Raw genomic sequence first — 22,160 nt, forward strand, 5'->3', positions numbered from 1 at the left:
TTCGCCGATGACATTGTAATTATGTCAGAGACAGCAAAGGACTTGGAAGAGCAGTCGAATGGAATGGACAGTGTCTTGAAAGGAGGATATAAGATGAACATCAACAAAAGGTAAACGTGGATAATGGAATGTAGTCGAATTAAGTCGGGTGATGCTGAGGGAATTAGCTTAGGAAATGAGACACTTAAAGTAGTAAAGGAGTTTTGCTATTTGGGAAGCAAAATAACTGATGATGGTCGAAGTAGAGAGGATATCAAATGTAGACTGGCAATGGCAAGAAAAGCGTTTCTGAAGAAGAGAAATTTGTTAACATCGAGTATAGATTTAAGTGTCAGGAAGTAGTTCCTGAAAGTATTTGTATGGAGTGTAGCCATGTAGGGAAGTGAAACATGGACGATAAATAGTTTGGACAAGAAGAGAATAGAAGCTTTTGAAATGTGGTGCTACAGAAGAATGCTGCAGATTAGATGGGTAGATCGCATAACTAATGAGGAGGTATTGAATAGGATTGGGGAGAAGAGGAGTTTGTGGCACAACTTGACAAGAAGAAGGGACCGGTTGGTAGGACATGTTCTGAGGCATCAGGGGATCACAAATTTAGCATTGGAGGGTAAAAATCGTAGAGGGAGACCAAGAGATGAATACACTAAGCAGATTCAGAACGACATAGGTTGCAGTAAGTACTGGGAGATGAAGAAACTTGCACAGGATAGAGTAGCATGGAGAGCTGCATCAATCCAGTCTCAGAACTGAAGACCACAACAACAACAACAATGTACATTTTAATACTAGTGCAGTAGGCAGTGATTTTGTCCTGCAAGATGACACTGCTCATCTACATAGTAGCCAGTTCCCTCTGCTGACTTGAATATCATTTTTAGGGTGCACTCAGGAATCACAGTGATATTTGTAGTTCTCATTCCCACACTATTCTGTCCTTGTGATAATAGGAGTGGCTTTCCAAGAACAGCATTAACGTTATGTAGATCTTATGGACACAATCATTAACATCTCATGGTGCTGTTAATGTGCTCTATTGTTGCTCACGGTATTGATGTTACTCACTACAGACAAATTGAGGCAGCCATTTTTAACATTTGGAATAAGCTCTCAGTTGAAAGACATATTCTGTGCCTCCGACAGTGGTTTTCTTTTTCTTTTCTCTCATTAAATTTGACGCACAGAGTCCAGTTATTATTGTTGTGATTTTTCCCGGCTTGTTGAAATTAATTTGTCCAAGTTTGATTTTTCTGTAGGAAGAATACCACTCAGTGCCACAGTCTGAAGAGTAGATCTGCTGTGACCCTAATTAAAGGTGGAATGAAACCTTGAAAAACATTTTTTAAGGACTCGAAAAAGGTCTGATTTTGCTATGTGATATTAGCAATATCTAAGACTAAAGAGTAGTGCCTACATGCTGGCTATCAAGCAGAGCTGACTGGCCTATCACTAGAAATACAGATTTTAAATAATTTCTATGAGAGAAGAAAAATGGACAGTTCGTAATGGTATCACAGTAAGAGTGATATATATATATATATATATATATATATATATATATATATATATATATATATATATATATATATATTTTTTTTTTTTTTTTTAAAGGTGAAAGTGGATTTGCTTCACAACTTCTGACACGGGCACCTAATTTGGTCAAGCACTGCAATGTTTGTCTTGCCAGTTCGTAAGGCTTTGGTTAGACACTGCCACCCAATACTTGACTGTTGTAAACAAATGAGCAGACTTCCGTCAGAGTTGAAGAGAGTATTTAAATTATTGGGGGAAGGTGACATTTGTACATTCATTTTACATTAGTAGCTTGCTTTGGCCCTTGGTCATTTTCAGATCCAATGTAAACAAACTAATAAAAGTGTAGAAAAGGCTGTATCATTATAATCTTCTTCTGCGTCTTCTTCTTCAACATTATTGACCATTTCCAGCTTCCTGGATTGAGCTGTCTCTGTCCACGACTCTAGTCCTCTTTTAAGTACCTCTTCTGGTTGTTCTCTTCTCTTCTCTGTGGATTCCCTCACTATTCCTGTCCATTTCTTTCTGGGATTTCCTCATGATCTCTTTCTGCTTAAACTTTCAAGAAACACTTTTTCATTTACTTCTCCCATTCTCGTCGTATGTCCATACCGCTTCAGGTTTGTTGTTTTTATCTTGTTACTAAGTTCTAGGATTCCATTCCCTCTCTTCTTCTTCGTCCTCTTCTCCTCTCTCTCTCTCTCTCTCTCTCTCTCTCTCTCTCTCTCTCTCTCTCTACCTCCTCAAGTTCTGATTCTGTTCATTCTTGTCTTCCCTTTGATACTTCAAAAATTTCATCACTGCTGCCTGCATTCTACTCCCATCTGTTTATGTTGTAGTTCATATACTAGTTGCGTGTATTGGAATGACTTCTTGATAAGTTGAATATAGATCATTTTTTCATTCTTTTTGGATACCTCTGTTTTGCAGAATAATCCATACACTCTGGTAGAAGCTGTTATCTTGTTATATACTTTTTCCAGTTGCCTCAACTACCTACATCTACATCGATAATCTGAAAATCACACTTAAGCACCTGACAAAGGGGTCATCAAACCTCCTTTACAATAGTTCTCTCTTATTCCAATCTCGGAAAAGTGCATGGAAAAAATGAGCACATATATCTTTCTGTGTGATCTCTGATTTCCCTTGTTTTATTATGATTATCATTTCTCCCTATGTAGGTCAGCATCAACAAAATATTTTTGCATTCAGAGGGGAGAAAGTTGGTGATTGAAATTTCATAAGAAGATTCCGCTGCAATGAAAAATGCCTTTGTTTTAATTATGTCCACCCCAAATCCCGTATCATGTCAGTGACATGATGATGGCGTCCTCTTGGGTAAAATATTCTGGAGGTAAAATAGTCCCCCATTCGGATCTCCGGGGGGGGGGACTACTCAAGAGGACGTCGTTATCAGGAGAAAGAAAACTGGAGTTCTACGGATCGGCACTGGACTCGCATTCGGGAGGACGACGGTTCAATCCCGTCTCCGGCCATCCTGATTTAGGTTTTCCGTGATTTCCCTAAATCGTTTCAGGCAAATGCCGGGATGGTTCCTTTGAAAGGGCACGGCCGATTTCCTTCCAAATCCTTCCCTAACCCGAGCTTGCGCTCCGTCTCTAATGACCTCGTTGTCGACGGGACGTTAAACACTAACCACCACCATCTACAGATCGGAGCGTGGAATGTCAGATCCCTTAATCGGGCTCATGAACTAACTGGACAAAATAATTTTCTGAGAATGCGTTTAGCACAATTTTTGATGATGTTTTATGTGTACCTCCAGATTTAAACATACATTTTCGCCAACATATCAAGAGTAAATTAACGTCACCAACTATCTTGCCATCATTTGCGACCACACTTCATATAGTCTTGAAACTATTGCCCAGTTCCAAAAATTTTCCTTTCCATTTTATATTTTTCCCTGTGCTTACTTCGTCTTCTTCCTCTTCTTCCTCTTCTTCTTCTTCTCCTTCTCCTTCTCCTTCTTCTCCTCACTACTGTTTTGTTCTTCCCTGTGCTTATTCCCACCCCAAAATTTTCTCTCTCTTGAATCTACACATTCCTTGTCTTTCTACTTCCATTTTGTCCTGATTCCAAATCACTATGCCACCTGCAAACACCATAGCTTTTTTCAAAATTAATTCACTGACTGTGAATTCCTTAACATCACCTGTACTAGGTACTGACCTACTGACCAATAGTGACATATGAAAATTTTTGCTAGACTGGGACTGGAACTCTGGATTATCGCAAGCAGTTGCCTTAACCACTTTGGCTACCAATGCATATCGCCTGGACTGAACCAAACTTTCATATCTCACGCTGTCTACATCCTCATATCATAAACCACTGAATTCGTCACCTAACACTCACAACATTTCTTGGATTCCTGCAACAGAGAGAATGAGACAATGATGAATCACGACCGACACTACCGTCATGCGCCTGTCAAGGCTTGGAATACTTACATGCATGTCTGATTACATGTTGCACTGCATGTCCTCAGACTAATGAAATTTTTTTTTGTGACTTGGTTTCTCAGTATGTTAGAAACCCTTTTCACACCACATACCTCCCACTTGCACCAACATACACACAGTTTCTCGGTATTTTAGAAACCCCTTTCACACCACATACCTCCCACTTGCACCAACATACACACAGTTATTACAGAGCACAATGATGGGTAACATACAGTTAATATGATTATCTCTTGACAATTTACAGATCAATATATGTACCAGCATAGTGTTGTTGACATCTGCCCACATCATCTGCACATTGTATTTGTACTGTATTATATTTTATTCCATGATGTTTTGGATTTGCAGCTGGTTGGGATTGACATCTTGCCACCAGACAGCTATACCCAAGTGTGTCATACACTGGAGATTGCTGGTGCACATTGGTATATGTATACCAAAAATTGGCATGGTGGCACAAGTGCATAGGTTAACGCTGCATGACTGACCTTGGTCGAGTTAGTACTATCTATCAAATAATGTTCCATCTGAGGTTCTCAGTGGCATGGGTAATGATGACATTGAATGCACATGCTCTGCCAAATGCTGGCCAGTGGAGTTAAGATTCAGTGGACAAAATAACAAAACTTTGTCTTGATGTGCCATTGGGTGTAAAAGTTTGCTTTTCTGATGAATATATTACACAAATCACTAATTCCCATGCTACATCACAGCTGATAAGATATTCTGCAAAGCATATTTCCGCAGATTCCTTGGTAATGAATCGCAGTAGGGTCATTTGAGCAAAATTTTCCTGCCAGAATAATTCATAGAATGTCCCATAGAAACACACTATTCAGGAGTGCTTAACTCTCTGTGAAAGGGAAGTGTGATGATAAAGTTCCATGCACTGTTCACGTATTGTGTGTGTTAGGTTTCGCCACACTGGCATGATATCTGTAGTCTCCAGTGTTCCTGTATTTATCGGGATTTAGCCGCCACCACCCTTCAAAAACTATGGATGTCTGTCTAAAGCTGTTGCACAGGGCACATGTTGTGTCTGATAGAGACAGCCTTGCATAGATACTGTAACATCTACAATCTGTATTAAGACAATTGATATCTTCCACTTCAAATTAGCACAGCCTTAATGAGGAATAAACATGACCACTTCCAAGATATAGAGAAGAAGGATATGGGTTTCCATAAGGATGAGTCTACAGAATACCATGCCAGCGAGGCAAAGCCTGTATTTGTCAGACTGCACTCTCAATACGTGAATAGCATGTGGAAATCGATTGCCACACTCACCTTCACAATCCAGTATGTTGGCAATAGCTGAGAATTTTGTTTCCTTGGGACAGTCTATCTACGAATTATTATGCCATGAAAATCTTGGCCATAATGGGAACCTTCGGGGATTCAATTATCTGGGAATCTATGAAAATACATTTGGCAGGAAATCTTTTTGATTGTGTTGATGACTTTCAACCTGACAGCGCATGAAGCCCGATGACTCCTTTACTGTTATTATTTTGATCACTTCATTTTAACTCCACAGGCTTGCAAGCAATTCAGGAGAGAGCATTCAAGCAATATCATCATTACATTTGCGCCTGCGCACATCAGATGGATCAATATTTGACATAGGACACTGACTTGACAGAGGGTGGTCATGTAGCACTAACCTATGTGCATGCCCCACAGCACCAATGTTCGGTATAAACATAGCAACATTTGCCAGTAATCCCTGGTGTAAAACTCACTTCAACATGGCTACCTGGTTGTCTGCAGAAATATTGTGGCACGATATCAACATCATCTGCTTTCGATCTCAAGATCTCATGGAACACTCATTACAGTGGGAAAAATTCAAGATCTGTGAGTTATTTATGTCCCAGTCACATTAATGTGACTATCACCAATGTTTGATGTCAAAGTGAAGTTAATGCTCACAGACAAGAAGTGGCAGTACTAGCAGTGGAGAGTATATAAAGTGTTTCAGGGACACAGAAAAAGCGCAACCATTCACATAATGTGGAAACAGAGTGATTTATCTGACGACTGAAAGGGCATGGGTTTTGGGTCAAGGGTGGAAGCATTTCTGAAAAGGCTACATTTGCAAACTGTTCGCATGCCACCGCAGTTAAAGCTCCCTACACTATACATAACAACAAAACCAGCACTGAGAGAACTGTGGTGCACTGTGGGCTGTAGATGACAGGTGAACAATGGCTACAGAGATGTGTATGGGCAAATTCGAGGGTAATCCCAAAAGTAAGGTCTCCTATTTTTTTATAAGTACATAGACCTGTTTATTTCTGCAATGGTTTACATCAGTTTACAGCTTGAACATTTAGCTATTTTTTGACATAATCACCACTTCTGTCGATGCATTTTTGTAGATGCTGTGGCAGTTTTTGTATGCCCATGTCATACCAGCTCGCCGCCATGCTGTTCAGGAGGTTATGGACCTCTTCTTTCACCTCATCATCGGAGCCGAATCACTTTTCGGCCAAATGTTCTTTTAACTTAGGGAACAGGTCACTGGGCACCAAGTCAGGACTATAGGATGGGTGGGTGATTATGTTCCAATGAAACTGTTGTAGGAGAGCAACGGTTTGCTGAATGATGTGTGGGCGAGTGTTGTCATGGAGTAAGTGTACGCCCTTGCTCAACATTCCTCTTCTCCAGTTCTGAATTGCTCGTTTGAGTTTTTTCAGAGTCTCACAGAACCTGTCAGTGTTAATTGTGGTGCCAGTTGGCATAAAGTCAACCAAAAATACCCCTTTCCTATCCCAAAAAACATTTGTCATGACTTTACCGGCAGACTGTGTTTGAATTTCCGCAGCTTTGACGAAGAAGGATGCCGCCACTGGCGTGATTGTTGCTTGGTCTCAGGTGTGAAGTGGTGTGCCCATGTTTTGTCACCTGTGACAATTGAGTCCAGAAAGTTGTCCTGTTCGGCTGCAAGATGGTGAAAAATGTGCAGGAAGCATCAACTCATTGCCGCATGTGGTCCTCAGTCAGCATGTGTGGAACCCATCTTGCGCACACTTTCCAGTGGTTCAATGTTTCCGTTAAAATTCTGTGAGTGGTGCTTCGGGAAACCTCAGGAACCAATGTGCAGAGTTCATCCAGGATGATCCGCCGACCTTCACCCATGCTTTGCTCAACCTTCAACACTGTCTCCTCAGAAATTGACAGTCTCCCACTCCTTTGTTCGTCATGAATTTCAGTCCGACCAGCTGCAAACTCTTTACACCACTTAAGAACATTTTTGACATCCATGCACAACTCACCATACACTTCCGTCAACTGGCAAGTTGCATTCAAAAACTGAATAACTGCGCGCAGTTCCCACTAAGCAGTAACATTCGACGGGAGCTCCATTCTCAACGGCTACCAAGCCAAGATTGAGCACCTCAGCGCGGCATTCGCATGTTTACACACAGCGCGTCAAGCACTCTTCAGAACAATGTGACCAACTGCCACACAGAGTTCTGTGCTTATAAAAAAATAGGAGACCTTACTTTTGGTATTACCCTCTTAGATGTGCAACTGTTGAGCAACTGACTACCCAGATTAACCACAATGAACATTGCTGTGTATGTACCTCAACAGCAGGTGCCTGGTTCATGCATCCATGCTGACTGCTGTTCATCGACGACGAAGGATGGAATTTGCATGCCAGTACTGCCGCTAGACATCCACAGAGTGGTAACAGATGGCCTTTGCAGGTGAATCATTTTATATGCTCCATCAGACAGATGGCTATTGGCACATGCAATGTGAAACGTCTGAAAGCCAACAGGCTGCAACAATCATCGGAAGGATCCAGGTGGGAGGAGGCAGTATTATGGTCTGGGGAATGTTCTCATGACATTCCCGCGGTGGTGATGTCATTCTGGAGGACGCAGTGGACCAACCCAAATACACATCTATCCTTGGAGACCATGTCCACCCCTATGTGCGGTTTGTTTTCCTAGGCACAATGGCTCATACAAACAGGACAGTGCAGCATATCACATAATTCACAATGTAGAAGAATGGTCCAAAGAACACTAGGATGAATTTACCATATTCCCCTGGTCATCAAACTTCTCAGATTTAAAACCAGCCGAATCTGTGGGATCTCCTCGATCGAGCTGTTCATGCCGTGGATCCTCATCCTAGAAATCCGGTGCAGATGGCCACAGCACTGAAGTTGACATGGCTGCACACCCATTGGTACCTTCCAGAACCTCATTGACCCACTCCCTGCACATCTGTGCTACAAAAGATGATTATTCGGGCTTTCGGCAGGTGATCATGTTAGTGTGACTGGACTGTGTATTTTAGTTATGTTATGAACAAACCTCACCTTGCGACAACAACATGAAATGGATAGAATGCTACTTATCACATAGAGGAGGCATTGAGCAGCAGACAGGCACATTGAAAGAAGACTCTTAGGCCTTAAACGCTTTGAGTTGAGCTAATTGTGGTCCCTTGTGCGTGCGTGCGTCCACCCACGCGTTTTATTTTCTAGATCTGAAGAATGAATATCTAATAGCTTTTAATATCTAACAGCATTCTTTCTGTGTACTTGTCTAATGCGAAATGCCTTCTCCATGTGGTGTATATCAATAATATATACTATGGTGGTTATAGAGGATATGGTTGAGATTTTCTCCAAAATTGTCTCCAGGCGTTAAAAAAACCAGTTATCATAATTGTTAAAAAATTCGACAAGTACCTCTCACGTAATGCGAAACTATTAATGTGAAAGCTGCAAAATGACACATATCTGTAACCACAGAACTCTGTGATATCATAAAGAAACTAATAAAAACGATGAAATCATTGTTTTAGGTTTATTTAGTGCTGTAACATAGGGCATAGATGATGACAATATTTTCTGCTTGTTCTAATTGTTTCTGTAATAAAGGCATATTAGAATGTATCATAATAAGGGAGAACTTGTTGCAGGGCTTGGTGGACCAGGGCCTGAGTATAAGCAACAGTGCTGCTGAACGCTTGCAAGAGAAACTTAGTGGTGAGGAGTTGACAAATGATATATCTACTCTCTTGTCTAAACTTACTACTGGTGAACTGACACCCACACCTGTGCAGCGACAGACTGGACGTGCTGCTGTAATACAGGTGAGTTTTTACCATTTTAACAGATCAGCATGAAACTGCAATTTAAAACTTCCTTCAAAGTGTACAGGAGAGAAAGGGGTGGAGGAAGGAGGGAAAGGAATGTGTTAACACACAGGTAAAGAATATAAGGGAGAAGAAGGTGGCATGACTGAAAGTGAAAGGAACATTGGCTTTGCTGTTTGACAGAGGCAAAGTCGACCTTATATGCTAAGTTTTGAAGAAAACTTTATCATGCTGACAGCAGGAAGTGCTTTAATTTCTTAACAGCAGCATAGCGTTGAATTGTGCGCAGATTGCGTGGCAGTTTGTTCCAAAGGCAGGGAACAACGAAAGAGTTCACATATGTTTCTGTTTTGTGAGTGAACACAGCTAGGGTATTAGAGGAATAGAACATTGTGTTTGGATTTTGATGCCATGAAAGGTGCTTAATCTCTTATGCGATGTAGTGAAGTGCTTGCACACTGAGGAACCAGAGGAGACATAGTGTGTGATAGTCACATAGTTTGTCTGGCCACAACCACCCTATAGTCCCAGGGGGCGGGGGTTTATGATGACAACACAATGTTGCCAGTATGCAGCTAGCCACACTTAACTAGGTGCTGCATGTATATACGAGGGTTGGAACTTAATTAGTGGCAACTATTTATTCACCAATGATACAAAAGAGTTACATGTTTGCACCTGTTACTGTCCTTCAAGGTAGTCACCAGTGTTGTGTAGAACCCGCTGCCAGTGATGTGGAATGTGTAGTATACCGTTAGCAGAGCCTGTTCTGTTGATGGTGCGGAAGGCGCTGTCTACTGCCTGTCCAATTTCTGGAACAGTCCTGAAGCGAATGCCACAAAGTGGTTCCTTCGTCTTTGGAATCAAATCAAAGACACAAGGACTTAAGTCTGGGGAGTATGGTGGGTGGTACAGTAATTCCAAGTCCCATCGACCGAACAGACCAGCCACAGCTTGCACTGTATGCACCCGCGCATTATCTTGCAAAATGATGGGTGGGTTGCTCAGAAAGTGTCACTGCTTCTTTCGTAAAGCTGGTCACAGGTGCTGTTCCATAAATGAACAGTAATACTGTGCATTGGTGGTCTGCCATGGTCTCTTCTGTTCCTGTTTCAAAAACATAGTGACACCGTTACGTTAGACTGCTCGCTCACAAGTGACTGTGTTTCCCTCGATTGTGAGCATGCCTATGACATGAGACGGGCAAGTCCATTTGCTCTGAGGTAAGGTACGTATGTCATCAATGTGTGCTATCAGCGGCAATAGTAGATTCAATTTGCATAGTGTCTCCACGGCAGTTTTGCCACTATTTAAGTTCCATCCTACGTACATAACAGGCAACAAAGCAACCACATGGGCTCAAGAAAGAACTACAACTTGACTCCCTCAAACTTATAACACAAAGTAATTTTAATAGGAGTATAACTGGGCATCTGAACCACTAACATTGCCATATCGACAGATGTTGCAGGCGTAATGTCCACAAGCATAAATGGTCTTGTGTTTTAATGACTTGGGTCATGTTGAATTATATCACAATAGTGGATGTTCAGTAGTATGAGTGCTTGCACAAGTTTGTTTCATGTCCTACGGAAATATGTTCTAAAACCTTTTGAGAGCATAGAGGCATGCTGAGCACTTCTGGCACATTGTGACAGTATTCTCTACCCATTTGAGATCCTTGTCCAATGTTACACTGAAGTCCTTCACTGTTTTCTGATATGGTATTGAAATACTTTTGAGCTGAATGGGAATTTATTTTTCATGGAATTCTGAACTTATTCATTTCTGATGTGTTGCTAAGATTATTTGTGACAGTTTTCATTTAGTCTAAGTCCCAGGTTTTTCGTGCATGTTACTGCTGAATGCAGATCGTCATTCATCTTTATATCTTCAGGTCTGGGACTTTGGTAAAGCTGGTGTGGTATAGAAATGATATTTACAGAAAGACAGAGCAGACAAAATGTCATTAATATATAACGAAAACAAAGGTGTGCCTAAGACTGACCTTTGTGCCATTCCTGGGGGAACATATTACCAGGGAAAGTTTTAATTCCCACAGACAACACATTGCTGTCTGTTTTACAGATAGCTTTGAAACCACTTCAGTGCATTATCTGAGAAATTTAGCTGTCACATTTTTGTGAGCAGATTGTCAAGATCAACATTATCAGTAGCTTTGCTAAAGTCTAGTAGTATCAGTATTGTTGCATCTCGGTTGTCATGGCATATTTCAGGGCATGAGCTACCTTAATTAGTGTAGTGCGTGTGCACTATGGTGTTTACAAAAGCCAGACTAATACTTGCCATATAGGTTGAATTCATGCAAGTGTTCAGTGATTAGTCATAAACAATATATGCTAAGTCTCTAGAAGCAGCAGCTAATATTCTAAGTAGTCAGTATTCACTACACGATTACAGATTTTCAATATTAGTGATGGGTCAGACTGTGCTTCTTTTCCATGGCTTGGGACACTTTCCATTCAGGAGGGAAAAATTGAAATGTCACCTAAGACAGTTATTAAGATATCGGCAGTATTATTGATCATCATTATGCTGATACTGTCATTGCCTATTGCTTCAGAAGAGAATCTTATTATTGCTTTTCTCCTTGTATTTGTTACTAAGTGTTCGAGACACAGTGTTTTGGGATTCTTTTGGGTGATAGTTACTTGCCGCGTAGGGGTTGAGAGATGTAGAAAATAATTCATTCCAGTCATCATCTGTGATCTGAGTTTTTGTTTCTGACACCTGAGCTACAGAGATTCTTCCACAGAGTTTCAGGTCCTGTATCACTGCATACGAGGTGTGTTCAAAAAGTAACGTGACTTTGCATTTTTGTAAAAAAAAATATTTATTTATTCATTGATATTCTTGTTGCCCCCTTCAAAGTAATCCCCCTCAGATACACTACACTTGTGCCAACACTTCTTCCAATCCTCGAAGCACTTCTCATGAGCACTTTTTGGTACAGCCTTGAGTACTTCCAGCAATGCAGTTTTTATTTCCTCAATTGTCGAAAATCTTTGTCCTTTCGTAGGTCTCTTCAGTTATGCGGTGGTTTTGGCCAAAAAAATCTCTCAAGAGCAACGATGAACGAGCAGGTGCAACTTCGTGATGCAAAAGCAATGAATTTTTTTTTTCCCCACAATTCCAGACTTTTTTGCATATTGCTTCTCGTAAATGGCGCATAACGTCAAGGTAATACACCTTATTGACTGTACAACCTTGAGGCAAAAATGCATGATGCACCAGGCCACGGTAATTGAGAAAAACAGTGAGGAAAACTTTGACATTTGATCATATTTGGCGTGCTTTTTTTTGTGTGTGTGTGTGTGTGTGTGTGTGTGTGTCCAGGATGCTTCCATTGGTACGATTGGGCTTTGGTTTTGACATCATAATGTGAACCCATGTTTTATCACCAGTTATGACCCTTTTGAGCAAAATGGGATCATCATTGACATCATTCAAGAGCTCCTGGGCAATGCTCATGCGACAGTTCTTCTGATAAAAATTGAGAAGTTGTGGAATGAACTTTGCTGACTCATGTCTCGTGCCCAGAACATCCGAAAAAATTGCATGACACGAGCTGATCAAAATACCAACATCCTGAGCAACTTCTCTTACAGTAATTCAGCGATTGTCCAAAACAATTTTCTTCACAGCTTTGACGTTATCATCTGTTGTTGATGTGTTTTAGAGCACTTGATTCCATCTTTTTCACAAAATTTGATGCAAATTCTTTACTCCATTTCTTATAGTAACTGAAAATTGTTGAGCACACTAAAACATGTATAACCTTTCTATCTGTCAGAAACAAACGAAATATGCTGTACAAGTGAAATTGTAACATATGTTTGGGATGCATGTACCAACAAAACAACATCTAAAAAGATCGATAATTGAATGTATGTTGCCCTTGCAATTTGAAAAGTCACCTTACTTTTTGAACAGCCCTCGTACATGGGAACAAGTGTGTCTTATTTTGGCATTGTGAATGTATCGCTTTACCCTGTTTTGTAGCTTTTTGTTTTGTTTGTAACCCTCAGGTTTTGGGTTTACCTTGAAATGTGTATGGGTATCATCAAACAGTGGAAAGTCCAGGATGGAATAGTGACAGTATTATGAAAAGGATCGATTGCTACTCACTTTATAGAGGAGATGTTTGAGTTGCAGGCAGACACAACAATAAGAGTGCTAGTGTGCGAGCTTTCAGCCGAAAGATCTGCTTCTAAAGTAGACAATAAATGCACTTTCAGCAAACACAACTCACATGTGGCCAGTTTCTCTGGCCGCCTTAGCAGAAGGCTTTTTGGCAAAAAGCTCACATGTTAGCCATTTTTTTCTGTGCCTGTCTGCGAGTCAATACTTCCTATTCATTCTTCATTTGGCATAATTTGTCAACGATGGAGCAGGAAGTTAATTTACACAGATTGTACATGTTCATCATAGAGAGCAGTAAGTTTATTAGCAAAATCTTTGATTTTGCCATTGATTGTAGTCCCTCCGGTTATTTGATGCCATATGATTTTTGATCAATCAGCTGTTGGAACAACACAATTAGTTTGTTTAATCTTCCTACAACATGATTTGAACTTTTGGTGCTGCACAAAGTGGGCTAGGAATATTATATTATGTGCTAAAAAGCCTGGAGCCAAAGTTTGACCTATATCTTTTAGTTTGTTGCTCTTTTTCATTGCAGTTTTGTCTGCAAGAGTGACTGCACACTGTGTGGCATGTAGGTTGTACTGGAAGAATATTCATGTTGTTACAACTAAACAATCATCTTACCTTTATTGTGGAGGGAGTGCCTGTCAGTAGGTCTGTGTTCATGCCTCTCCTTGTGATGACACATTCGTATTGACACTGATGTGAATGAAATCCGGACTGAAGGAAGTCATTGAGCTGATTTCTGGTAGCCTGTAGATGGTACCAGTAAAATACTCCTGACTGAAATAACATAAATTCAGCCTGCCTTCCTGCACTAGGATTTGACAGACTTAAGACTGTAGGTTTGAGATCAGTTTGTATATATGCACTGACACACCCACTAAGCCTGTTTGGTCTGTCTACCCTAAGAAATGTATATCCTGGAAGGTGATCAGGTGTATAGGCTATATGTATTTTTAGCCATGTTGTGGGCAAGATTATTTGATAGTTAAGTTGGTGGAAGAGGATAACAGTTCCTCCTATTCTAAAATGATCATCCCTCAATTACGTATATCCTTAAACCTCAAATAGTGGCGCTCTGATTCAGAAAATTAATAATCTGTGCACACCAACTGTCTTTAATCAGAGAACTTGCAAAAGAAGTAGGAATCTTAATTGTTACACATTAAGAGTATTGAAAATAGTAATTTAAATGTGTCTTGGGTTGCAACAAAGTTTGTTCCTCATTGTACTGAAGATCAGAACGAATATAGAGTTAATGTTTGCGTGAAACTTATTGACCAAGCTGCTGCTGATGGAACATTCTTGCATAGGATAATCACAGAAGAACAGTATTGAATTTAAGGCTATGACATTGAAAGTCGAGTCATTGCAGTTGATTGGAAAAGGATCTCCACATCCAAGTAAATCATGACAGTTCAATCTAAAGTCAAGTTATTGCTCACAGTTTCTTTTCATGACAGTTCAATCTAAAGTCAAGTTATTGCTCACAGTTTCTTTTCATGACAATGGAACCTTGCTTTTCTAATTTTTAATGTTGAAGATATTGCTATTTTAAATGGCAACAATTTAAGAAATTGAATTAGGACATATATTCTTCATAATTATGCATTGTAAGTTTTTAGTTAGGGTGCAGGATTTTCTGGTAGAGAGGAAAGAAACATTTCACTGTATTTTGTAAATGTTAAAGGATGAACAACAACTGAAAGAACAGATTAAAACTCTGGAAGCCAAAGAACAATCTGTGAATGGTGTCAAGAGGCAGTTACTGTCCCTCTATTGTCGAAATAAGGAAATTGATAAAGCTGAACAGCTGAAACAGGTTAGTGGCTTTGATAATACTCTAAATAAATCTGCCTGTTCTTATACTTTTCAGTCATGGAAGTAATATAATATTTTTGTTTTTCAGGAACTTGAAGCACAGGGATTTGTGTTGACAGCGGGTGTGCAGTCTCAGTTGATTGATATGTACTGCCACCATGATAAACTGGATGAAGCATTAGAATGCCTTAAGAGGCTACAGGAAAAAGAACCTGATTTTGCTATTGGTGATCTTCGAATTCTCAAACTTGCAGGTCTCTTGATAAAGAACAACAGATTACAAGGTAAGTAAATAGCAAAGGGCTGTCACATTTTAACTACTGAAAAATGCAAAGATTAATAACACCTTGCCATTTCACATAACTCTTCTATTAAAACTTGCAGTCAAGATGAAGGGGACATGCAGTACTGCTATTAATAATTTATAGTTTCATAAGCAAATAATCATCATAGTTCAAACCATATTGTTAATGATCTCTCAGGTTCTAGTGCTCAACAGCCAGCATTTAGTAGTACAATGCGTGATATAAATAGCAAGTTGTGGAATACTGCAGTAAAAAATAAATTAATGCATTCAGGAACTATTTGCTGAACATGAACTGAGAAAAAACATGCTATACACTTACATCCATGATCCACAAGCTGTCTTATGATTTGTGGTGAAGGAACCTTTGTCTGTTGCTGTCACTTCTCACCTTTCCTGTTCCAGTCACAAATGATGCGGGAGGACAAGATATTGTCTGTAAGCCTCTGTATGAGATGTAATCTCTGCCATTTGACCTTCAATGTCTTCTCACTAGATGCAAGTCAACAAAACAAAACTGTTCACACGTATTGATGAGCCCAGGTACCTTAGGTTGTCTGCAACTCTCACAAGTGATAACACACCTGACTTTGGCAGTGGTGGCAGCACCACATGTAACACTCTTGTAGCAATGCATTTTTTCCCTTCTTATTGTAACAATATTACTTATAAACCTTTTTGATTTTCTGTGATAGTGTATAATTACTGCATATTGTTTCACATAAGAACTTTAAAAACGTTTCTGCTTGAGGGTGTTGCTGCAGCATATATGCAACCCAGTGTGACTCCGGTGCAGGTATACAAGCGCTGACATGTAAAGGATTAGTGTGACATTTCCAGTGTGTACGTGGCAAATGCAGAAATGTGAACTATGGTGATGTTATCACCAAATGCGTCCAAACAGGACCAACATGCTGTTATTCACTTCTTGCTTGCTGAAGGACAAACACAGGTAGACATTCACCAGAGAATGAAGAATATGTAAGGGGTAACATGTCTGTCGAAAACCACTGTTGTGGAATAGTGCACCAAATTCTGTGTTGGTCGTGATTTGACACAATATACCAGTCGATCTTGGAGGCCAGCCTCATCCATTACAGACGAAACAATAGGCGGATGGTTTGATGATGCATTTAGGACAAACTGGCACATAGCAAGTCTTGCTAGCAAAGGATCTCTACATTAGATTTGGTAGCGTGCTACACATTTTCCGCCAAGAGTTAGGCTACCGTAAGGTCTGCAGTTAGTGGATACCCCACTGAACAAAAATCAAACTGGATGACTGTTCTCCTGAACCGCCAGAAGCATTTCAGTATTGAAGGTATCATGTTCCTTGAATATATTGCTGCAGGCGATGAAATTTGGTGCCACCACTTGGGACCGGAGTGGAAAGCATTGAGAGTGGAATAGTGTCATTCATCATCTCCTCGTCCTGAGGAGTTCAAGAGCTAGCCATCTGCTGGAAAGGTGATGCTCACTGTGTTGTTTGGTTACCTGGGCCCATTGGTTATTGATTTCAAGGAAGCTGGTGTCTCCATCACTGGGGAGCAGTACTGTGCAACACTGGAGAAATTGTGGTGTGCAATTAAAGCAAAATGTCTGAGAAAATTGTGACAAGAGGTGCTGCTGCTTCATAATAATGCACATCCCCACATCAAGTTATGCCCACTTAAGTGGGAGACACTTGGGCATCCGCCTTATATTCCTGATCTCTCCCCTGGTGACTGTCATGCCTTCAGTGCCTTAAGAAGTCTTTGAAGGGTTGACAATACCTGTCAGATAAGGATGTGCAGCATGCAGTTACAGACTTCTTCACACAGGACACAGTGTTTTAACAAATGGGATCTTCAACCTGACGCATTGGTGGGATGAATGGTTCAGTGCTCACAGAGGTTTCACCTGATTGCCGCACTGTTTCTGGATGGTATGGCATTCGAAAGGAAACTTTTTGATCACCTGTTATATATAAATTATAACTCATACATTTATCTGTTTGAAATGCCAAGGTGCTTGTACCTTGAATAAACAAAAGAGAGCAAATCTGTATATTTACGTGTTAGGCACATGGCAGTGTTTAAGGCTCTGGTATTCCATTGCAGTAATTAGGATTCACATCCCCTCAATACTATACGTTTCTTACATTTTATTGTTTGTTGATGTCTTGCATGCATAACATGAGCATAGTAGAGATGTGCTGAATATAACACATTACACCATAGATGGCTATAGGACAGTCAGTTATTTGCTGCCAGGATGTCTCAGCATACGCAGTACACGAGAGATAATGTCCTGGTAGGATCTGGTACTTGTCCGATAGCTTCAGTGTGCATGAGGCTGCAGCCATATACATTATTCAACCTTGCTCTGCTCAGATGTGGATAAAGCAATAAAGCAGTGGTGTGAGATAGGAGTAATTGATCGGCTTTGAGGTCCGGCTTAAGAAAGGCTTCAACACCTCAGCAAAGTAGCATGTTAGTTGACACGTATATGGAGCATATATTTTAAACACCATGTAACTCAAGAATGAAACCAGTTTCTCTAGATCAGGACTGGCCAAGCAGCATTCTGCGAGCACCAGTACTCCAGACATGCTCCTGCCTAATGCTCCAAGCACAGCAGCAAGTGGGACTGAATGCTGAGGACAAACGGCAAAATGAAGGCTGCAGCCAGATGCCACTAAAGCAAAGCATTCACCTTGTCAGATGCCAAGCAGTTTGCTGATGAAGCTACTTGTGTTAAATCAGATTCATATTGTGTATTAGAAATACTATGGCAACTACACACTTCTCCAAAAAAAGAAAAAGTGGAGAAGCCGCATTGTTCAATGCCGAGTGGAAATTGCCTTATCTTCCATATCGTTTAAAGGCCATACAAAATGCTTAATGTACTATCGCACTATTATGAGCTGGAAAAACTCTATTGGAAAGTCATTCCAACACGAGGCACAAGGACAATTTGATGTGCTTGTTTTCAGATGAAAGACAGTGAATGCTGGCTGAACTGAAGGCAGCCATCAGGGAAAAACAGAGTAAAGAGTATTTATTTAGACTGGTGACAAAAAATTTTATGGCGACATCACCAATTACTTAAATTCGTTAAGTATGTTAATGCAAGGTGAGAATCATTTGCTAACAGATACATCAAATGAGATTGATACTATCAAACAAAAAGTGACCCTGTAGAAAAATCCACTTCTTGTTCATAACATGGAACATTCCCCGTAACTCTAGGCCGTTGTTTGTGGACCAGACATGCTGACAATGTTTCAGTTATTGAAACATTTCATTAAGAGTTCTCGGAGAGATTCCAAGACATTGCACAACTGAAGACGGATTTCAATTTATTTATTAACCTGTTCTTCCTTTTGGCTGCTAATGTGCCCCATTACTTTGAACTTGGGCTGATAGACGTACCATGTAACACCTATCTCAACAACCTGTTTGTCCAATCTATGAATATACAAAACTTTTATAAAATGTCATGCCAAGAGCAATTTCTTTGACTGCACAGAGAAGCCACTAAAGTTACGTCAGTGTTTGCTTCAATGTGTGTGTGTGTGTGTGTGTGTGTGTGTGTGTGTGTGTGTGTGTGTGTGTGTGTGCGTGCGTGCGTGCGTGCGTGCGTGTGTGTGTGCAAGTGCGCGCGCGCATTTCCTTTCTTTCCTGTTGTTAAATCGACAGAATCCCTCCAACATTCAGATTTAACAGATATTAATCTGTATCACTCCATATGTTTGACTGTATCACAAATCATAGTTCAGATATATTACATATTCTAGAATTAAAATGTGTATAAATTTATCAACTTAACAACCATAGACTTTGCCGTTGGTGGGAAGGCTTGCGTGCCTCAGTGATACAGATAGCCGTACCGTAGGTGCATCCACAACAGAGGGGTATCTCTTGAGAGGCCAGACAAACGAGTGGTTCCTGAAGAGGGGCAGCAACCTTTTCAGTAGTTTCAAGGGCAACAGTCTGGAAGATTGACTGATCTGGCCTTGTAACACTAACCAAAACGGCCTAGCTGTGCTGGTTCCACTAACGGCTGAAAGCAAGGGGAAACTACAACCGTAATTTTTCCCGAGGGCGTGCAGCTTTACTGTATGGTTAAATGATCATGGCGTCCTCTTGGGTAAAATATCCCGGAGGTAATATAGTCACCCATTCGGATCTCTGGGCGAGGACTACTCGGGAGGATGTCATTATCAGGAGAAAGAAAACTGGCGTTGTACAGATCGGAGCGTGGAATGTCTGATCCCTTAATCGGGCAGGTAGGTTGGAAAATTTAAAAACGGAAATGGATAGGTTATATATATATATATATATATATATATATATATATATATATATATATATATATATATATATATATATATATATATATATAGTGGGAATTAGCGAAGTTCAGTGGCAGGAGGAACAAGACTTTTGGTCAGGTGAATACAGGGTTATAAATACAAAATCAAATAGGGGTGCTGCAGGAGTAGGTTTAATAATGACTAAGAAATAGGAGTGCGGGTAAGCTAATACAAACAGCATAGTGAAAACATTATTGTGGCCAAGATAGACACGAAGCCCACGCCTACTACAGTAGTACAAGTTTATATGCCAACTAGCTCTGCAGATGACGAAGTAATTGAAGAAATGTATGATGAGATAAAAGAAATTATTCAGATAGTGAAGGAAGATGAAAATTTAATAGTCATGGGTGACTGGAATTCGATAGTAGGAAAAGGAAGAGAAGGGAACATAATAGGTGAGTATGGACTGGGGGTAAGAAATGAAAGAGGAAGCCGCCTGGTAGATTTTTGCACAGAGCATAACTTAATCATAGCTAACACTTTGTTCAAGAATCATAAAAGAAGGTTGTATACATGGAAGAAGCCTGGAGATACTGACAGGTTTCAGATAGATTACATAATGGTAAGGCAGAGATTTAGGAACCAGGTTTTAAATTGTAAGATATTTCCAGGGGCAGACGTGGATTCTGACCACAATCTATTGGGTATGAACTGTAGATTAAAACTGAAGAAACTGCAAAAAGGTGGGAATTTAAGGAGATGGGACCTGGATAAACTGAAAGGACCAGAGGTTGTACAGTTTCAGGGAGAGCATAAGGGAACAATTGACAAGAATGGGGGAAAGAAATACAGTAGAAGAAGAATGGGTAGCTTTGAGGGATGAAGTAGTAAAGCCAGCAGAGGATCAAGTAGGTAAAAAGACGGTGGCTAGTAGATATCCTTGGGTGACGGAAGAAATATTGAATTTAATTGATGAAAGGAGAAAATATAAAAAATGCAGTAAATGAAGTAGGCAAAAAGGAATACAAACATCTCAAAAATGAGATCGACAGGAAGTGCAAAATGGCTAAGCAGGGATGGCTAGAGGACAAATGTAAGGATGTAGAGGCTTATCTCACTAGAGGCAAGGTAGGAAGTGCCTACAGGAAAATTAAAGAGACCTTTGGAGAAAAGAGAACCACTTTTGTGAATGTCAAGAGCTCTGATGGAAACACAGTTCTAAGCAAAGAAGGGAAAGCAGAAAGGTGGAAGGAGTATATAGAGGGTCTATACAAGGGCGATGTTCTTAAGGACAATATTATGGAAATGGAAGAGGATGTAGATGAAGATGAAATGGGAGATACAATACTGCGTGAAGAGTTTGACAGAGCACTGAAAGACCTAAGTCGAAACAAGGCCCCGAGGGTAGAAAACATTCCATTAGAACTACTGAAAGCCTTGAGAGAGCCAGTCCTGACAAAACTCTACCATCTGGTGAGCAAAATGTATGAGACAGGCAAAATAGCCTCAGACTTCAAGAAGAATATAATAATTCCAATCCCAAAGAAAGCAGGTGTTGACACATGTGAAAATTACCGAACTATCAGTTTAATAAGTCACAACTGCAAAATACTAACCCAAATTCATTACAGACGAATGGAAAAACTGGTAGAAGCCGACCTCGGGGAAGATCAGTTTGGATTCCGTAAAAATATTGGAACACGTGAGGCAATACTGACCCTACAACTTATCTTAGAAGATAGATTAAGAAAAGCCAAACCTACGTTTCTAGCATTTGTAGACTTAGAGAAAGCTATTGTTAGTTTTGACTGGAATACTGTCTTTCAAATTTTGAAGGTGGCAGGGGTAAAATACAGGGAGTTGAAGGCTATTTACAATTTGTACAGAAACCAGAAGGCAGTTATAAGAGTCGAGGGACATGAAAGGGAAGCAGTGGTTTGGAAGGGAGTGAGACAGGGTTGTAGCCTCTCCCCGATGTTATTCAGTCTGTATATTGAGCAAGCAATAAAGGAAACAAAAGAAAAATTCGGAGTAGGTATTAAAATCCATGGAGAAGAAATAAAAGCTTTGAGGTTCACCGATGACATTGTAATTCTGTCAGAGACAGCAAAGGACTTGGAAGAACAGTTGAACGGAATGGACAGTGTCTTGAAAGGAGTATATACGATGAACATCAACAAAAGCAAAACGAGGATAATGGAATGTAGTCGAGTTAACTCGGGTAATGCTGAGGGAATTAGATTAGGCAATGAGGCACTTAAAGTAATTAAGGAGTTTTGCTATTTGGGGAGAAAAATAACTGATGATGGTTGAAGCAGAGAGGATATAAAATGTAGACTGGCAATGGCAAGGAAAGCGTTTCTGAAGAAGAGGAATTTGTTAACATCGAGTATAGATTTAAGTGTCAGGAAGT

At 40.2% G+C, this 22,160-nt stretch overlaps 1 protein-coding gene across 1 annotated transcript in view; it reads left to right on the plus strand.

Moving 5' to 3' along the window:
• LOC126194648 (leucine-rich PPR motif-containing protein, mitochondrial) overlaps positions 1-22,160 on the plus strand; it is a 194,171-nt gene that overhangs the window by 97,339 nt on the left and 74,672 nt on the right. The window contains exons 10-12 of the mRNA XM_049932831.1: positions 8,976-9,149; positions 15,013-15,144; positions 15,232-15,427. Of these exons, the coding sequence (XP_049788788.1) occupies positions 8,976-9,149; positions 15,013-15,144; positions 15,232-15,427 (502 nt within the window). The remainder of the gene's footprint in view (positions 1-8,975; positions 9,150-15,012; positions 15,145-15,231; positions 15,428-22,160) is intronic.

Source organism: Schistocerca nitens, chromosome 7, assembly GCF_023898315.1.
Source record: "Schistocerca nitens isolate TAMUIC-IGC-003100 chromosome 7, iqSchNite1.1, whole genome shotgun sequence".
Lineage (NCBI taxonomy): Eukaryota > Metazoa > Arthropoda > Insecta > Orthoptera > Acrididae > Schistocerca > Schistocerca nitens.